This window comes from Volvox carteri (assembly GCF_000143455.1).
Source record: "Volvox carteri f. nagariensis unplaced genomic scaffold VOLCAscaffold_15, whole genome shotgun sequence".
Lineage (NCBI taxonomy): Eukaryota > Viridiplantae > Chlorophyta > Chlorophyceae > Chlamydomonadales > Volvocaceae > Volvox > Volvox carteri.
The window spans coordinates 1,803,288-1,822,174 of NW_003307558.1; the positions used below are offsets into that span (position 1 = coordinate 1,803,288).

The 18,887-nt window shown below is 55.2% G+C and overlaps 4 protein-coding genes across 4 annotated transcripts in view; 3 read left to right on the plus strand and 1 right to left on the minus strand.

Annotated features, from left to right (window-relative positions):
- Positions 1-10,115, plus strand: part of VOLCADRAFT_90175 (uncharacterized protein) — a gene marked incomplete at both ends in the record, with an annotated part of 15,178 nt that extends 5,063 nt beyond the window's left edge. Inside the window, 15 exons of the mRNA XM_002949633.1 lie at positions 5-155; positions 686-750; positions 863-881; positions 920-1,086; positions 1,295-1,316; positions 3,492-3,611; positions 4,168-4,235; positions 4,631-4,643; positions 5,325-5,449; positions 5,765-5,897; positions 6,537-6,635; positions 7,177-7,452; positions 7,734-7,793; positions 8,640-9,367; positions 9,761-10,115. Of these exons, the coding sequence (XP_002949679.1) occupies positions 5-155; positions 686-750; positions 863-881; positions 920-1,086; positions 1,295-1,316; positions 3,492-3,611; positions 4,168-4,235; positions 4,631-4,643; positions 5,325-5,449; positions 5,765-5,897; positions 6,537-6,635; positions 7,177-7,452; positions 7,734-7,793; positions 8,640-9,367; positions 9,761-10,115 (2,401 nt within the window). The remainder of the gene's footprint in view (positions 1-4; positions 156-685; positions 751-862; positions 882-919; positions 1,087-1,294; positions 1,317-3,491; positions 3,612-4,167; positions 4,236-4,630; positions 4,644-5,324; positions 5,450-5,764; positions 5,898-6,536; positions 6,636-7,176; positions 7,453-7,733; positions 7,794-8,639; positions 9,368-9,760) is intronic.
- Positions 10,116-12,868: 2,753 nt separating this feature from the next.
- On the plus strand, positions 12,869-13,743 carry VOLCADRAFT_90176 (uncharacterized protein; the record flags this gene model as incomplete). The annotated part of the gene is made up of 3 exons (XM_002949634.1): positions 12,869-12,900; positions 13,143-13,373; positions 13,524-13,743. 3 exons carry the CDS (start codon positions 12,869-12,871, stop codon positions 13,741-13,743), a joined length of 483 nt encoding a protein of 160 aa, XP_002949680.1.
- A 1,642-nt stretch (positions 13,744-15,385) lies between these two features.
- VOLCADRAFT_90177 (uncharacterized protein) lies at positions 15,386-16,014 on the minus strand (the record flags this gene model as incomplete). Its single annotated transcript, XM_002949746.1, has 2 exons — positions 15,386-15,611; positions 15,806-16,014. The coding sequence occupies 2 exons, from the start codon at positions 16,012-16,014 to the stop codon at positions 15,386-15,388; spliced, it is 435 nt and encodes a 144-aa protein (XP_002949792.1).
- Positions 16,015-18,223: 2,209 nt separating this feature from the next.
- VOLCADRAFT_90178 (uncharacterized protein) overlaps positions 18,224-18,887 on the plus strand; it is a gene marked incomplete at both ends in the record, with an annotated part of 6,745 nt that continues 6,081 nt past the window's right edge. The window contains 3 exons of the mRNA XM_002949635.1: positions 18,224-18,264; positions 18,546-18,629; positions 18,695-18,731. Coding sequence (XP_002949681.1) covers positions 18,224-18,264; positions 18,546-18,629; positions 18,695-18,731 — 162 coding nt within the window. The remainder of the gene's footprint in view (positions 18,265-18,545; positions 18,630-18,694; positions 18,732-18,887) is intronic.

Consider the following 18,887-nt stretch of genomic DNA (forward strand, 5'->3'; position numbering starts at 1 on the left):
CCAGCGCCGGTACGATGGTTGGTGCCGCGGTTGGTGCTCTGGTTGGCGGCTCCGTGGGGCCGCTAGCCGGTCCGCTGGGGGCGGCGCTGGGGGCCGCTCTGGGGGCGGCCGCGGGGGGCCAGGTGACGGGTGACGTGAGTGTACGACCCACGAAGGTGCGGAAAAAGGGGGGGTGAAAGGGGTAAGGGCGGGAGGGGGGGAGCTGGGGAGGGGGCTGGCACGAAGGGTTTGGATGGAGGGGTCAGGTCGGTTTTTACTTAGTGCCATATCATTAACATGCTAAATCCTACCTTTAAATCATCTAAATGTGCAGAAGAGATAGATAGAGCCGTTAACAAGATAAATACTTGGGAATCGGAGGATGCGAAGTGAACACATCAGATCATTGACGGCTGACATCCAAAATACGCTAAAGCCCTGAAGCGGAGGAGGGAGGAGGAGGATGGCCTCCCGCGTCAATACCCGCATCAATACCAATGTAAAGTCCATGGGCCCCCCCCGGCTTTTACGGACACACCCGCACTTGCGTGCGGAACTTGTAACTTGTAACTTGCGTCGCCGAAGTCGAAGGCACCAGCTTTACGGGTGGGAGGGGGTAAGGGGGCCTGGGTGGGATTGGCTTTGGGTCTATGAATATCTCACGGCGATGCTCTCTCCTCCTCTCCTTCTCCCCCCCGTCGATTAGTTTCCTCTCGTTGCCACCGCCGCCACCGCACCCAAGGCATTTGGATGGGTGGCCCCCTTCCCAAGGTCCGCTTACTCCCCCCTATTTCGCAACTTCAGCGGCCCCACCCCAACCCCCACCGCCCCACCCCCACCCCCCACCGCCCCACCCCCGCCGGCCCACCCCCACCGCCGGCAGGTGCTCACCGGCCCTGGCGGTGAGGCCCTGTCCTTCTCCCTGGCTCCGAAACCCCAGGTGGTGGTGGCCAATGACAGCCTGGCTTTACTAGGCGCATTGGTGGGCGCCCTGGTGGGGGGCCTGTCGGGACTCGGGCTGCGGGCGCTGCTGCTGGCGGCGGCGGCAGGGGCGGGACTGGCAACTGCCATGACGGCGACTGGGCGGACGTACACGTACGTCAGCCGGTACGGGGCCCGTACGGCGGGCGATGCCCGGCGGGCCTCCCGGATGTGGGGCTGGGGCTGGGGCTGGGGTTGGGGGCCCGGCGCGGGGGGCTGGCTGCCGCCGCGGACATCTCCTGGGGGCCTTATCCGCTAAGGTGTCGTACATAAGAGGACTGTTACCAGAGGGCTGTTCGGCCCCCCTGTGCTTTCCTGGGGCGCTGCGGTGCAGCCTCTTGAGCCGAGCCCCTTCGGTAAGCCGCGGCCCTAGCTTAATCGTATGGGGGTGAGGTCTGGTTGGGAAAAGCGTACTTCAGCCTGCGGTTAGGTTGGTGCCGTACGACAGTACGGATATCGCTGTACGGACATGCAAAGGTGGACGCGCATGGAGCAGCGTGTGATGGTGGGGGCGGCAGACTGGGGAGCAGGCGGTGGAAGGAGTTCAGTTGGTGGCGTCCGGCATTCGTACAATAATACAACGCTGTTGGGGTTCATTTTTCAGCTGAAGTCGTTTTTATACTTTCCGTGTTTTCTTGGGGTTCCAAATCGTATTGTATGGCTGGCATGATGCGGAGAGTGTGATGGAGTTTGGAGCAGCGTACACTGCACATGAACATCTATTGGGAGTGTTTCAAGTTAAATGTTATAAGTTGGGTCTAGTAAACTAGACCGTATATACAATAAAGAGCGGCGCTATGGCCGGAAACACACACATATGTGGGATGTCGTCCGGCTTGGCATAATAGCTGCTTCTTGCAGTGCAGCAGTAGCAGTAGTTGCGTCGCCAGTTGTGGTCTAAACGATGTCGCTCTCTACGCACATATACATATACAGAGAGATATACAGACATGCTCTCCTGTCTCCACTGCCACTCCCGGGGGCGGAGGGTGGGGGTTTACGTACCCTTCCATGATGTGTGTCTGTGTGTATGTGTGTCTGTGTGTATGTGTGTTGGTGGTTAAGGTGGAAGTTATGTTGATGATAGGGACCAGACATGCGGCAAGAGCTCCGTGCGGAGGTTTTTTCGTCGGCGACAATAGGAGGGGGCCGCGGTCGCCGGTGGGGGTGGTGGAACCGGTTCCATGGTTGCCCTTAGGTCGCTGGTGGCGGCGTTGGACCCACCACCACCCTGCCACGCAGGCGGTCACGGCGCAGGCACCACACAGCAGATGATGGGGTCCTGGGGTTGATGATGGTCGAACGGCTGCAGTTGATGGTGTTGGGGGTTGGGGGCAACAGTTTGGGAAGTATCGGGCGGTGCAAAAGTCGAGGAACAATGCATTGTGTCCTGAAAGAAACGGGAAGCACTATTCGACCGGGGGCCCAAAAGAAGGTCATCGGGGAAGTTATTACCCCCGGTCTCCATGGAACGGAAAGGCCAGCGGTTGAGTTGGCGCATTAGGAGGAGGGGGGAAGCACACAAAGGCTATCAGGCGTCTTAATGGCAAAGGATTGCGTCGCCACGTGTTGTGCTAACATGTATGGCTTGATGAAGGTTATAGGCTGTCAGGCAAGCGGTCAGCTGGGCAGCTGATTACTCCGCGCTAAATGTTCATCGAGACATCAACAATAAGCGTCGTGATGCGCTCCGTTTCCGAGGGATTGGGGACGCTGCGCGGTTTAAGCCCTTTCACTGCTTGCTGTTGTCGCGCCTAAAGTCGCCGCCGCGCCACACGGGCACCGGACAGTTCCTGCCCAGGGTCGTATGGCAGATTTGGGGGTTGAGCCTTGCACTGCAAAGCTTCTTCCTCGTCAGATAATGCCAAATGTCCGAAGCTTGCCAAAAAGGCTTGTCTGGGGCGCATGCCAGAGCCAACCCCCAGAATCGTATCAGGTGGTCCAAGGAGCTATAGCTTTGAGCCGCTCCTTGACAGACTAGCCTTTCCTGAAAAGCAGCATAGGTGCTAGATCGTCCACGGATCAGGATTTAATGGAGATATCTATATGCTAACTTGTCTGTACAATGCACCCACGTACGCCATTCGGTTGCGACAGACGGTCGCGAGCCGCGGTGGTCCCAATTTCTTGCAATTTCTGAAAGAGTAAGTTGAGGAGCTTGGTTAGAATAAACTTCTATGACGATTTCAATTAATTAGGTGTTGATTTTATCTGAATTCCCCTACCTATTTTCAGATGTATTTGAATGCCTGGAATGCGGAGCTGTCGAAATCGCATCCAAGAAGAAGTCCAAAAGCTGCAAGGTCGTTGCAGTGTCGCTGAAAATATACCTTTACATGTAGGTCATCTTTTCGTAGAATGCGCGCAGTAGCCCTTATATACCCTTATACCCGACACTTGCACGATCCACTGCGGTCCTCATTCCCACGCCTTGACCTAATCTGCTCGTTGAAAAAAATAGTTATAGAGAACGCCTTGCTTTCCGCCGCCGGCTGTCGGCCTGTTTCCCGAACTTACCCGGTTGCGTGCAGGGCGTCGCAGAATTTCGCTTGCTGCCGCCATTCAACCCCTCGACTAGCCGCGAGGACAGTGTCCACTACGATAATGTCTTCCGACTGTTGGCCTCAGTTTTTCCCGAAAACAAAGCGCAGGTGGGTTCCGTTCGAAGGGGGTTGGCCAAGCAAGTTGTTGCACGATGCTCCTCTACAGTGGGTTCTCTGACCGTGCCTCATCAAGCTAGTCGGCACGGGGAGAAGGTTTGGTCCTTGAGTCCTCGTCCCTCCCCCACAAACAGTCAGCGCGCCTCCCTCCTTCCAGACAGACAGATGGACAGACAGACACCCCTTTGCTGAGAACAATCAATTGAGTCTCGCCTTCGACGCATCAAGTCTTGCCCTCCTCGCTCCGAAATGGAGCTCTCTCAGCGTGCTTTGTAATGTATTAGGATTTGTCTATTTTTGCTTCACACGCTCACATACATACACACGCGCGCGTGTGCATACATACATACATACATACATACATACATACATACATACATACATACATACATACATACATACATACATACATACATACATACATGCGGCGCACATACAGCCTGCCCTGTCACCTCGTATGGTCCCTCCCCCCATGCCACCCCTTGGTACCTCCACACCCCCTACACCCCCTCTCCCCCCCCCACCCCCTACCCCCGGTGCCCCCCAGCTCAAGGACGCCGTGTACTGCGGCCGCAAGCCCACGGAACCCAGCTGCAAGCTGGTCGACAGCAACCGGTGTGTGTGTGTGTGTGTGTGTGTGCGTGTGTGCGTGTGCAAACGGGGGCTGGGAAAGGCGGCCTGAGGGTGGTACGAGAACTCTTCTTGGGGAGAGGAGACCCTGCAATGCTATCGAGGGGGTGATGGTGATGGGGCGGAAGACGAACCACGTGAACGAGTAAAGCTGATGCCAAGGAGGATATAGACTGAGGTACGGCAGAGCTGATACGCCAGAAGTTTAAAAGTCAGAACTAAGGTGATGGGGGGGAACACCACCACCGCCACCACCGTCATCACGGCATCCCTCATCGTTCTCCCGGGTCTTCGGCACCGGCACCGGCACTGACTCCACGTGGTCTCCCCCCCCACACACACACACGCGCTCTCTCTTTGCGTGGCCTGGGTTTTGCCAGGCAGTTCGTTGAGGTGAGGGACGTAGGGTGGTCAGTTTTGTTGTTGTTATTAGTTGGGGTTGTAGGATTCAGCTTCTGGGCTTATGGCGGCGGCAGGGGGGCCACTTATCACGGGTAGGAGGGGCGCCCGGGTGTTGTGCAAGGACCCCCCAGGGGGGTGCGCAGCCGCCCCTGCGCAAGGCGCAGGGCCTGCAGTGCTTTTAAAAGTGGCTACTTGCGATCAAATGGTTATTGAGAAAATAAATTCCCGCTTCCGGAAGGTGCTTAGACGGCTTGATCATTATAAAATTTCTTTCAATATATAATACTCTCAATACCAGCAATAAAACTTAATACTTGAAAATGAGCCCAAACGCGGCTGCGAAGCCGCCATATCTCAGTAAAAGTAAAAGGAACATATCTCGCGACATATTTCCGGTCTCCTCTTACCACACCGACGAGCAACAACCTCTAGTCGAGTTACCTTCACGTCGGGGTCCCGGAAGGCCTTAGGTGTGCAGGTGATTCATTCGAGTTAGGTAAGACTCTGAGCCAGCCATTGACCGGGCTGCTGCGACACCCGTAGCCGCGATAATTGAGGCAAACGCTTCACCACCTAAATCTTCTGGTTCTGACGCAAGCAGTGATCTGGTCATCTGGGGAAAGCGTCATTGAGCTGAGCTCGCCTGGCTCCGGCACGGCGGAATGCATCCAGTCCCGCAATGACAACTGCCGCCAGCGCCAGCGAAAGGCCACTGCCGACAAAGCTGGAAAGCTCGCCAACCCTCGGAAGGAGGAAGGTGGCCGCAGGTTCAAGGAGCAATGGGCCGTGAAGCACCCGTGGGCAGAGTCACACAACAACGGCACCCGTGTTGGCCAACCCGCCCCGGACCCCACCCGACCCCCCACGCTAATGTGAAAAGCGAGGTACCCTAAATCCCAAACCCACCACCGCCATCACCCCTTTTACACCGCCCCTCTTCCCCCCCACACACACAAGGAGCAGAGTGCTTCGGCGGTCGCTCATTCCCGTGGGGGTACACCGGGTTAGGTGCCCCTGGCCAGTGTCAGGCCCCGATCGATATTCAAAACACACACACGCACACACACACGCCCGCACAGATGCATCCCTTATCTGGACCTCCCCCTCCGCAGCTACGACTCCTGCCTGGTAGCAGGACTGTGGCTAGGCGGCCGGCTGGTGTGTGCCGCCTCCGCACGGCTCCACCTACCCCCCACTGAATGTCGTGCGGGTGCGGGTGCGGGCAGCAGCAGGCGGCATGTGCAGGTGGGGGTGCAGGGGGCCGTACGGGGGAAAGCAAGTAGCAGGGGGAGTGCTGGAGTGGCTTGGTGCGGACTTGGACACGGGGGCTTTACATGCTAGGGTAATGGGGCGGTAGGTATCTAGATACATACAAACATACATACATACATATATATACATACATATATACATACACACACGAACGGAGAGCAGGAGCTGTCTCCGGGACTGTTGCATGTTGGGGGGAGGGCGGAGATGGCTGCCTGAGTGGCCACGAAGGTCCATGGCTGGTTCGCTCTCGTAATGTAAATAATGCCAAGAGACTCGTTGTTACTCGGGCAGTGGTAGGGGGGGGGAAGGAGGGGTAAGTGTCCTGGGCCCACACAGTTTCCGCCTCCAAGCATACCGAGGGTCCCTCCCCGCGGTGCACCATCCCACTGCCTTCCCCCTTTCTCCCCACCAATACACACACGCGCGCGCACACATGCACACACACGCCCACATGCACACACACGCCCACATGCACACACACGCCCACATGCACACACACGCCCACACGCACACACGCCCACATGCACACACACGCCCACACGCACACACACGCCCACATGCACACACATGCCCACACTGCATGGTGGGGTGGCGCCTCCCCGGCTGCTGCAGATTCTGTTCCAGGGAACGGCTCCGAAGCACAGGCGCGGAGGTCTGGGCCGCCTGTTCACCCGCTGCATCTTGCGGGCTGCAGCGGCCGCAGAACATGAGGTGGGGTGGGGTGGGTTGGATGAGGTGAGGGGTGGGGTGGTGAGGGGTGGGTTGGTGAGGGGTGGGTTGGTGAGGTGGGTTCCGGCACCCGTGGGAGGGGGTTCCCCTGGGTGGGCTGGGGGGCTGTAGGAGCCAGGGTGCGGACAGCAGCAGGAGATGCATTGGGAGAGGAGGGGACGGGGAGGTAGCAGCTGGCATGGCCCCGTGTGACCGTACTGCCGTGCTCCACCGCTTTGAGGGGGTGGGGTGTCTGGAGGCTGTCCACCTTTCCAAATGCGACTGAGGGCAACTGATTGCTCCGTGTATCAATGTATGTATGTATGTATGTATGTATGTATGTATGTATGTATGTATGTATGTATGTATGTATGTATGTATGTATGTATGTATGTATGTATGTATGTATGTATGTATGTCGGCGGTGCGCGCTGTTCGTTGCCTGGACACCTATGAGTTGCGCCTCATGTCGTGCGACGGCGCTGTATTGGGGTTGAGCGGGTGGGGGGTGGGGGTTTCCCCCGGGTGGGTGTGTATTTGACAGATCGCCACTGTGGTCGTGGGCGACCGGGACGTGGAGGGCTACTGGGCCAAGCTGGGTTTCAGCCGGCCTGGGTCTGACCCGTGGGTCGCTCCGCCACTCAGCGCCAGCCTAGCGGCCATCTCCATGCGGGCGGCTGAAGCCGGCGAGCCTTACGCCATGCGCTGTCCCGTGTGGTACACATGGCTGGCAGCTCCGGACCCAGGACAGCTGCAACTGCTGCAGCGGCAGCAAAAGCAGCAGCGGCAGGGGCACCAAGGCCGGCAGCTGCAATACCAGGTACAGGTACATGCAGGTGGGAGTGAAAGTGAAAGTGGACATGGGAGCGGGTGGATGGATGTCCGTGAGGAAGCTTGCCATGTTTGCCATGTTGAGGTGGGCGGGTGGCAGGAAATGAGCGGCGTGAGTGGGCGCGGTAGGATACGAGGAGATGTGCTCGGGGAGGAGGGCATGATAATATGTGTTGCGGGTTAATGCGCGATGGCAGGGAGGCGCCGCGCTCATGGGTGCGTCTCTGCGGGGTGACCCGCTGTGGGCGGCCCCACTTGGTCCCGGTTCAGTGGCCCCTGCTAGCCTACCAGCTAATAGGCTGTAAAGGGCTGTGTGGCGGTTCCGGTGGGGTGAGTGTGGTGTGTGGTGTGTGGTGTGGGGGGATGCGGCCCTGCGCGCTGTGCAGTTGTGTGGGGGTGTGTCCGGCATGTGTGCAGGAGGAGGTGGAACCCTCGAGGGATGCTGACGGATTGTGACTGCTGATGCCGATGCCGATGCCGATGCTTATGCTACGAAAACACGGGACGCATTGTTCCCCCCCCCCCCACACACACACACCGCATTGCATGACGACGTGCGCACCGCCCCTCCCGCCATGCGAACAGGGGGTCCAGCAGCAGCCGCAGCCGCAGCCATTCAACGGCTCTTTGCAGCTCGCCGAACGGCTGGTGAGTGAGTGAGAGAGTGAGTGAGTGAGTGAGTGAGTGAGTGAGTGGCTGGTGGGCATTGTTTGCAATGGCAGATGGTGTGGGCGTTAGTTAGTAGTTAGTTAGGAGGGCGGTGCTGTGTGCGATGACCTTGCACTGAGGAGGCCGGCTTGGGGGTTCAGGATAACGATATGACGGCCATACCGGGGGGAATATTGGGCATACGCATGGGCTTGCGTAAATCCCATACCACACCTCACCACACCTACAGCCATGACGTGCTTTGCGTTCCGCCATTGGCGCCTGGTGGCCCACACAGCCGAGACCTCCCAACGCGGCAAGGCACCCGATGAGACGCACTTGGCCCGCACTGCTACCGTCCATGAGCCCCCCAATGGCTTTTACGGACACCCTCGCACAAGTGCTTGTGCGGAACTTGTAACTTGCTACCAAAGTGCTCAACTGCTAACTGAGCCCTGCTGGGCCCATCAGGCTCTTCCCATACCGGTGATCGATCCCCATATGTATCCTCACACGTGTGAGCTGCAGGTGCGGGAGGCCGCCCGCCAGGTGGTGGATCGATACACGGTCGCCGCCGCCGCTGCGGCTGCTGCGGCTGCTGCTGCTGCCACCGCGTCAGCAGGGGTAACTGCCCCCTCAGCAGCCGCACCTCGCTCGGAGTGGCGCCCCGCCGCCGTCCCCCCGAGGGGGGTCCCCGCGGACGACGTCCCGACGGTGATGGTGACGTCGGCTGAACGGAGCCCCGGGGCCTCTGCAGACATGGCCATCGTTATCTCTAATCCTAATCATGATGATGATGATGATGATGATGACAGCAACGGAAAAAGTGATGTGGACAGCAACGGCGGCACGGGCAGTGGCAAAGGGAAAAGCGCCGCAGACCCAGATACCACACAGACGCGAATCGATATAGCGGAAAGGGATATGGACAGTGCTAGCGACAGGGCCGGCATCCGTGCAGCCAGGCTCAGCCCTTCACCGCCGCAGACCATTCGCTGTTCCTCTACCCTGTCGCTTTGGGAGCCCCACAGTCGCCCCCAGCCGCCGTCGCAACCTGGCAAACACGAGTTGCGGCAGCAGCAGCAGCAGCAGCGAATGCAGCAGCGGTGGCAGCGGCGGCTGTCGGGGCGACATCGACATGGATCACTTCTACCGCTGCCGTCACTTAATCCTGATCCTAATCCAGTTCCTCATCCTCATGCACAACCGCAAACGTGGGCGCAGCTGAGGGCGCTCACGACCCCTGACAAGCCGCCGTGTAGCCATGGCGCCACCCCGGCAGTTGCAGCGGTTGCTGCTGCTGTTGCTACAGCTGCTGCTGCTAGCAGCCCTGAGGTATATCCGCAGTCGCACCAGTCCTATGTTGGGATCCACAGCCCTGTCCAGGGAGGGGCTTCCAACTGCAATGGCAGGGGTGGTAGCTGCTCCATGATAGCACCGGCCCCACGACTTAAAAGACCTCCTCCTCCGCCTTCTAGGGACGGCACTCCGGCTCAGGCCCCCGTCCAAGTTTTGCAGCGGCCCCTATCTGCCACAACCCGGATGGCATTTTCTTCATGGAATGCTACCAGTATAGCTCGCGGCGACCCCCTTTCCTCCATTCCTCTGGAGCTGTTTCCGGAGCTGGCGCTGGGTCCGCCGCCGTGCAGGCGGCTCCCAGTCAGAGCTGACGAGCTGGCTGACGGAGCTGACGAGCTGGCTGACGGAGTTGACGAGCCGGCTGACGGAGTTGACGAGCCGGCTGACGGAATTGACGAGCTGGCTGACGGAATTGACGAGCCGGCTGACGGAATTGACGAGCTGGCTGACGGAGTTGACGAGCCGGCTGACGGAGTTGACGAGCTGGCTGCTGCGGCTCCAGCGGCAACGGTAGCAGTAGCAGGTGATGTGGGTGTTGATGAGCTGCAACGCGTGGGCTTCCCGGTCGTATGGGGTCGGGTGTACGAGGGCACCCTGCGGGATATTGACCACCGAATTCGGCAACGTATTCGAACCTTCCGCTAGTAGGCGTAGTAGCAGACGTTGGGAGGTGCAGTTGGGGGCTTTGGGAAGTGGCGGCGGCAACGATGATGATGACCGTGCCGGGCCCAGGACTGAGATTGTTTCTGATGGCTGCTGAGGCAACACAGCGAGCCGGCCGCAAGTGTGTGACGGGAGGAGGAGGGGAAGGGTGGAGATAGCAGGACTAGGAGGAGGAGGAGGCCTCACAGAGATGCGGAGACCCCTGATGAGATTCCCATGTGGCGCACAGATGCCGATCATCACCGATCATCCGTGGCCTAATAAAAATGTCACCGTTTCAATGTCCGAAGATGCATTTGGAGGGTCGTGTAGCAGCACAGTGCACACACCACCGCGTGCAATTGTTGGATTGGATGACAGCCATGAACGTTTCGTTGCGGGTCTTACCTACCTTCATTACCAGTGCACTGTAGTAGCATCGTTAGATTGGCCACCCGCTAACAGCCAACATTGTTTTAATACTGCGATATGTTTACATGAAAGGAATAAGAACAAGGGGTTTGTTTTACGGAGACGGCTGGCCCCCCTCAACTGTGTGCTGGGGCTGTGTGTTGGGCAAGTTGATTTGTGTCCCCTCGAGTCGCTCGTACCAACCAAACCAACAACCTATGGAGGTACTTCGGCACCTACCTGCACAGCACAGCAGCGGGGAAGCCCTACCAGCACCATGTCCCCAGCAGTTGTCCCCAGCAGCTTCTGACGCGCATACACAATCACCGGGCATTCTACCAAGAAGTGTTTCTCATCCTCAATAGCTCCGTTACTATGACACACAGCGCACACGCGGTGCTCGCTAGCCCTGTTGCTCTCGCTGTTAATCGCCAAGGCGGAGACACACAAACGAAAACGGAGTAGGGCACGATGATGCGCCGGGGGATATAACCCGTGTACGGCTTCGGCAGCCCCATCCAGTGCTTATGCCGGCACATCTTCACGCCGGGCTTCCTACCGTCCGTAGCGAAGACTCTATGGTCCACAGCCTGCCTGTCATTCGCCCAGTCGTCGTTGACACACGTGCCCTAAGGGTGCCCGTCAGCGCTTCGACATCAAGCTTGCATGCCGAGTAACGTCTAACCCTCACGTCAATGCTTCCCCCGACTGCTTCCTCCTTTACCCCAGTCATGCTCTAACTGGTTAAGGATACGAATGACTTAGGGATCCCCAACCATCAAACTGCAAATACGTTACTAACGCCAAACGAACTTCCTGACGGAAGGCGCTGTGGTATACGCTACTAATGTCCTCCACCAAGCTATTCCAGAAGCGAAATACGGATTCAGCCCAGTGCAGCTGTAGAGGCATCTGCCCTAGCTCCCGAAACAAAAGCTGGAGGGCTGGTACGGAAGTCCCTGCCAGTTGTTTCATGAAAAAGATCTGGAGCTTGACCGTTCGGTCTCGTACGGCCACATCGAAATAGCATGACCGCGGTGCCTCTTGTTAGCCGGATAGCCCTTTTCTAACATCGCGAGAACCTGGTCAGCCCCCCACACCTGCGAGCCGTACGATAGGACAGAACGCACTTGCGCATTGAAACACTTCATGCCGACGCTAGGTAGCAGCAGACCCTGCCGGCGCAGCTTGTTGCGCAGAGCAAACATGGCCCGTTGGCCAGCCGAGAACAGCTCAGCCGTGCAGGACGCAAAACCCGAGTCTGGTCCGAAGTGCAGCCCCAGGTAGCGGGCGCGTGTTTTCCAGGTAACCGGTTGGAACATCGGTAGCCCCTCTTCAAGTACACGCATGGTGACAAGGTCATGTGCGCTGAGAGCATAGACCTGCCTTCTAACCTGACCGGAGGAAGGATATACCCCTGAATTGGTTCGGCTGTACGATAGTACGGCAGGAGTTGTTCCGCCTATGCGTTACAAGTAATAGTAACAAGGATATGTTAGTCATAACCGTAATTAACGGAATGCGCATAACAATGTCTGTGGGGTTTGTGGCGTACGTGCTCATGTGAGTAATGCCAATGCATTACGTAAATAGCTCTTGAGTGCTATACGCGGTGATCTTGTGCCTACGTGTGCATTTGTTCGATGGTACATCTTGGGCTCGCACAGGGACGTGCTTAGTTTCGGTGGTGTATATTTGTGTGAAATTGAAGGGTTGCTGTGGGCAAAGTAGGCCATGTTGTGGTGGCCCACCCCTTCTCAACCGACCGCTTGCGCACAGCAAATATATGCATATATAACTCATATGAGTCACTTTTAGGACGAAAGCTCGACGAAAGCTCGACGAAAGCTCGACGCAGTTGCCTAATACTCACACACGTAGTAGCTTCTCGTGACACAACGTCGTTAGCTTGCAAAAGATGCACGACAATCAAATTGTAGTAAGCTACATTTCCCTTACAACATTTCAACGATTACTGTTAACAAGAACTCTCAACGATTCGACTCAAGAATCGAACATGTTTCGACTTTCGACACATGCCTCGAACATGGCAGTTGATCGTAAGCGAATCTAACGGGCTGCAGCCCCAGCTGGGGCCCCGGGCCTCACCGACATTATCCTAGTACGGCAGGACCGTGGTAGCGAATCTCCGGAAGGTAGGCCGAGATATAAGCTACCCGGCCGGGCGGGGTGCTCTGGCCAGACACTGAAGTATCACGACTACCAGGTGTTTGGAGCTCAAAACTCCGCTGCCGCCGAATAGACTTATTCCTTAACGGTACACATATCGCACGCATTGTGCTTGCATTCGCCCATAGACCTATTTCTTAACATGGCGAACAAAAATGGAATTTTTGCTCAAGTCGTTCCACAACTGGTAAGATCACTCACTGCATCGTTCATTTAAGGAAGCACAACATTTTGTCTTTTTATCGATGAATTTATTTTCCAGAGATTCCCAAGAACAACCTGGCTCGCCTGGGACTCCGAAGACGCTACGGGCAGGTGCCTCATCCTCATTGCCTTCACCTAAGAAGTAAGTGAATCACCATTGCCAACGTTTGTTAGCAGTATCCCAAATTTCCCATCTACAACTTTACATCTTCTCATTACCCACAGGACTCCGGTGGAAGTTGTCATCATCCTAACAAAAATTGTGGGTCGCCACCCGCCGCAGACCCTATTAGACCATTTACCGGCCGAACTCCAAAACACCAGAGCCGACATGCTGGCTGCCTGGCGTGCGGGAGCCTTTAGCAGTGAAATCGCCCTTCGCGGCGGTTATGGAGCAGGGATAATTCTGATGGGTAAGAAACCCCTGGCGAATACAACTATGGCGGTGCTTTACAGGTATGATCGCGAGTTCAACGTCAACTTATTGCAGTATGTACTTCTACCAATGCCTTCACTTTTTACAAAATTGCTCGCCGTCTTACTCTTAAGTACATGTGTTTAACCCCTCCTTTGCGTAATGAATATCAATCCAACTCCTGTTTTCAGGTACAAATCGCAAAACCAGGATGACGAGATCATCCGAGTCTTTGTCGATCTCCTCACCGGCGACATACACTTTTATAACAGCGCGCTTCTGTTTGAGCGCGCCATTCCGCTGTCCAACCCGCCGGACAACATCCACGGGATAAATCGATGGTACGAGTTGGAGGACTTCACCTTCACCGTCCTCGATTCTTCGACCATGCTGCATAAAAAATATACGTAAACGTAAGTACATAACCTACAACCTTCCCCGGATGTTAGTTCACAGTTCCATCTTTACAGGGAGTCTCCACGTGGACGTTTGTTAGCGACCCTTTTAAAAATTCTCACCCTGGACGTCAGGTTTGCACGTTCTGTTTCGCAATATGACATTCTATATAAATAAATGATAGAAATGCAAAAGGTTTGACGGAAGGCGGAGGGATGGCGAAGAACGGGGGGCCCACGTGGAGACAAGGCCATGTATTGCGGTATCAACAATTACTTGCCCGTAGCCCAGAAGCCATTGAAAACAAAACCTGCCCTTAAGAAGACAGAAATAGTAGCGAAGGCACAGAAGGAAACTGCGGAAAACGCCGCCACCAAAGAACATGTGCCCTTGCTCCACATGCAGCCTGATCAAGACGAAGGTCCTGTAGAAGAGTATTTCTACGCTGATCGTATACATGATGATGTGAATGCCGTGGTTGAGGAGGATGCATCATCGGGTGAGGGTTCGGACACCGATGAGGATGATGGGCCTGCCAGGCTCATCATCCTCAGTGAGGACGCGAACTCCCGCCAGCTAGTGGCAGAGGTATACTTTAAACCCTCACCCGATGATGCATCCTCCTCACCCACGGCATTCACATCATCATGTGTACGATTAGTATAGAAACACTCTTCTACGGGACCTTCGTCTTGATCAGGCTGCATGTGGAGCAAGGGCACATGTTCTTTGGTGGCGGCGTTTTCCGCAGTTTCTTTCTGTGCCTTCGCTACTATTTCTGTCTTCTTAAGGGCAGGTTTTGTTTTCGATGGCTTCTGGGCTACGGGCAAGTAATTGTTGATACTGCTATACATGACAGCACAACTACGGCCCAGTATACTTGAATAACATTTCTTTATACTGGAGGACAGCACCGGGGTATGGATTACAGAGAAGGAACGGTTCGGGGAGTACGTTTTGAACCGTCGTTGATCATTACACCTAATAAGCTTGCAGCTTTTACAGCATCAAAACGTTTTGGAGCTGCTGAAAAAGTACCAAACAAAATTGCAAATTGTTGCGATTTTGACGGGGAGGGTTTACGTTCCCCGTGTGAGGCCTTGCACCGTTCGTTTTGGGGTCCCCGTTCCATGACTCTCACGTGCACGGGGACCTCGCTATAGCTCCCAGTATCCTTACAACATGGACTAATCTTGCGGTGGTAAATATGACGGTTCTCTTCGAATAAGCAGGGAAACCTCAAACATTTTTACACGAATTTATTGTAATTAACATTATATCCGTCCCCACAGATGCTGGTTTGGCACGCTGACGGCGCTTTCTCGTGCTTGCCACAAATGCTGAAGTTGGCGGCGGACCACAAACAACCAATCCTGTGCTTTGGGGCACGCAAGGCAGGTATGTACGCAATATGGAAACGCAACCTGCATACAGTAAGGCGACACAATGCTATCGTTTAACAGCACAGTAATTTTCAACACGCTTTTACCTGACATTTAATCGGACAGGTTTCCAGCAAAGATTCCAGCATTCAGAATTTCCCACCCGTTTCCCACGTCAAACTCTTCCCACAGAGTTCAACGGTGTATCCCGGGCGCAGTCGACAAGTAAAACGCACATCCTCCTGAACAGGGACGTCGACAAGGATGACGAACTCCTAGAAGCTTGCATGCCGGAGGACTACAACGTGCAGACGGCATTCAACGCGGCGCAGGCAACAACTCGCAACAACCTTGCCGACGGCACCTATACAGGCTCCGTCGTCATCGTCCAAGACCTCATCGATCACATTCAAGGCCTGGCAGACATCCTGTTCTACAGGTACGTATACTTGAGGTTGCAGGTGTTTAGTGATTGCGCCCCCGCAGGTGTTGTCGGTGCACCTGAAAGAGTTGTGGTAATAGCCGAAAAGGGTGCAGTTGTAAACGTGATGAATAGTAAGTATTATTGAGTGAGCGGCTGGGTGCTGGACTTTGCTACGAAGCAGCAGGATGTGCAAATTTGAGGTTTACTTGGCGTGGCAGTATTTATTCAAGGGAAAGACGAGTCTAAGACCACATGTGTCAAGTATACGTACCTGTAGAACAGGATGTCTTCCAGGCCTTGAATGTGATCGATGAGGTCTTGGACGATGACGACGGAGCCTGTATAGGTGCCGTCGGCAAGGTTGTTGCGAGTTGTTGCCTGCGCCGCGTTGAATGCCGTCTGCACGTTGTAGTCCTCCGGCATGCAAGCTTCTAGGAGCTCGTCGTCCTTGTCGACGTTCCCGTTCAGGAGGATGTGCATTTTACTTGTCGACTGCACCCGGGATACACCGTTGAACTCTGTGGGAAGAGTTTGACATGGGAAACGGGTGGGAAATTCCGAATGCTGGAATCTTTGCTGGAAATCTGTTCGATAATCGAAGTTGCATTAGCTCTGTGGGGCAAATTACGGCACGGGAACAACGGCAACCCGGACTTGTACCGCGCCCTGCTTGACGGCCTAGAACGGATCTTGGGACGCTTGAGGCAGCCAGTACAAGGCGCCTTCGCCGTCAACAACGGCAACATCCTTCGGTACAGCGCTGCAACGGATCCATTGGCCGATTCCATGCTCGGAACAGACCAAGACTCCACCCCGACGCCAAACGAATTGGCCACGCACACCCCTATGGCAGCAGCAACATCTGCCGTCACCGCCGTCACAACCACCGCAACGACACAAATTACTGGACGCCGCCGACACAACGCAACAACATGCGGCAAGGATGGTCCCTGCAAACAACTCTCTGGCGCCTGACTAACGTGGATGAATTTTTGAGGGGACCAACAGGATGCGCCGCCCTGGTTTATCATCGCACCCGCGCGGCAATCAATGCATTTGCGTCAAGGAGCGTTCAGGAGACCACATCACAATTATGGATACTGCCATGCGGTCCGAACTTATTGCCTGGGCTGTGTGTGGTCTGTCTGGATAAATAGTGATGGCCAACATTCATAGATGTGTACGTTTATAATAAGTTGCAAAGAGACAATGCTCGCTTTTTGTGTGAGTTCTAAATGCATCCGCGTCTTGTCCATTGTAGTGTGGCAACTCTCTCCCGGAGTTGTCAGGTCCATGCCTGCCCGAACGGCACAAAGTGACGTACACGAACTTCCCGTACCTCGTTTAAAGTGAATTGTGTAAGTCAACCCCGTGTCTTCTGACAATCCCCGATGGCGTTTCTTGTTAAAACATAACTTGGGAGTTACAGAAATCAGACCTCGCGACTATGCTAGGCAGGCCAAGTAAGTAGAGATACCCTGTGCCGGAAGTAGTGTTACCGGTCATTCTTGGTGGCGCCTCTGGCGCGGCTCTTACTTTATTCGATTCGGAATATTTTCGCATCAGTGTTGTGTTAACACAGGCTGACTATTCATCACAGCTGGCGTGGAACGGCTCAAGCAACCAACCCGCCGCTGCGCTAATTTTTACGGCAGAGGCAGAGTCACAGTCGGTACTCGACCTTTATGAATATGTGCCGCAAATGGTGTAACAGCCCATGAACCAATTGCTATTCCTTTACGTTATACACATCACAACAACGTGTCGAATACGACTGCATGTTGCCCAGCCTGGCAGAAGTGCATAGGCTTCTGACTCAGAAAACGCAGCACGTCTAACGTGTCCGCTAGGGGAACCAGCAGCCGACGACTTGGAATAACTTGGAATTTCTTGTTAGAATCTCGTGCCCTTGTTTCAGCGCGACACACCAATCACATCCTTGATGTGCCCGTCATTTCATGCATTTCTCTTGACATGCAAGTGAGCAATCACCTCGGCCGTAACAACCACACACACCTCGGCCGCGGAAAATTATTAACACCAGTATCGTCCACGACTTCTGATCAAGCACCCGATATTCCTTTCAGCCATTCCTTTTCGCATAAGTACGTCCAATCCTTCAACTCGCATTATAAATATGTACGGCATTGAAATGCATCTAGCTACCTTCCTTCCATCAATGCACCACACTAATTGCACCACACCCATTACAGGGGACTTTGGCAATTCCTCTTTTGGGCAAGCCCTACCTTACGCGTAGCGTGTGTCGTTTTACATGTGCGATAATGCAAGGTGACAGCGCGGCCAACATCATCGGTTAATAGTTGTTACTTTGGCTATTGGTAATGCATAATTTTCATCTTGCATTCTTAAACATGTGTGGAGTTGAACGGCGCATCCCGTCGACGGCCGCGGCGAAGGCGACCGCAACAAATAGCGACAAATGGTGATAACAGCGGCTATTTTTTATGGACTAATAAGCATCGCGATCACTTTAACGATTGGGATTCCCTTTCAGGTCCCGGCGAGAGGGTGTCTAGTTCAAGGGTTAGGGTGTATTTCCAGTGCGGATTAAGGCCGGGGATTAGGGCACGGAAGTCCTTGGTACGAGCTTGAATGTAAATGCTCGTCGCTCCGTACCGGACTAGCGTGAAGTGGGCCTTTGCGTCCAGCCTTACACCCGATCCCAATGTTTAATCAGGCCACACCACATCCCAATGCGCTTAATGGGTGGGTGGGAGGGTCTTCGGCTGGTCCGCAAGTTTTAAGCCTTGGGTCCGGAGCGGCGGTAAGATGCTTGCATTTATGACAGGGAAAATTATTGGCTACTCTTGCGTCTTACTGCGGTCTCCAATGCGCGTGGGCGATTTACGCCCTGTTCATCTGCCTACTTGCATCGCGGCTGATCTCCTTCTCCTTAGGTTTAGATTAATTAGATGTAAACCACTGATTCCCGGTTGTCCTGAATGTGCGATCATTCTGATGCGTTTCCGTACCGCTGTCGTGCCCAGGTCGATGGCTTTGCCTTTCTTGGCACTGACGCGCCTAGCTCCGCGCAGCCTTCCTTTGTTCCTGGATGGGGCTTACGTGGCGTGGTGAGGTGTCGCCGAGCTATTGTGTTGTCCTTGCGCTTGCGATAGACGGGCCCGTCTCCCCGCAGGTCCCTCTTCGCACTGGCGGCCTCGGCCTTCATGGGGGTCCGCTTTCCTTGGTTGGATTGTCGGCTCCATCTCTCGAGTCTCCGCCTTTGGCGCCTTCTGTGGGTTATCCGTTTGCTGCCCCCTGTTCTGTGTGCAATGTTGGCTGATTATCGTGTCTCGCTTGCCGTAGGAGTTCTTTCTTGGCCCTGGGGT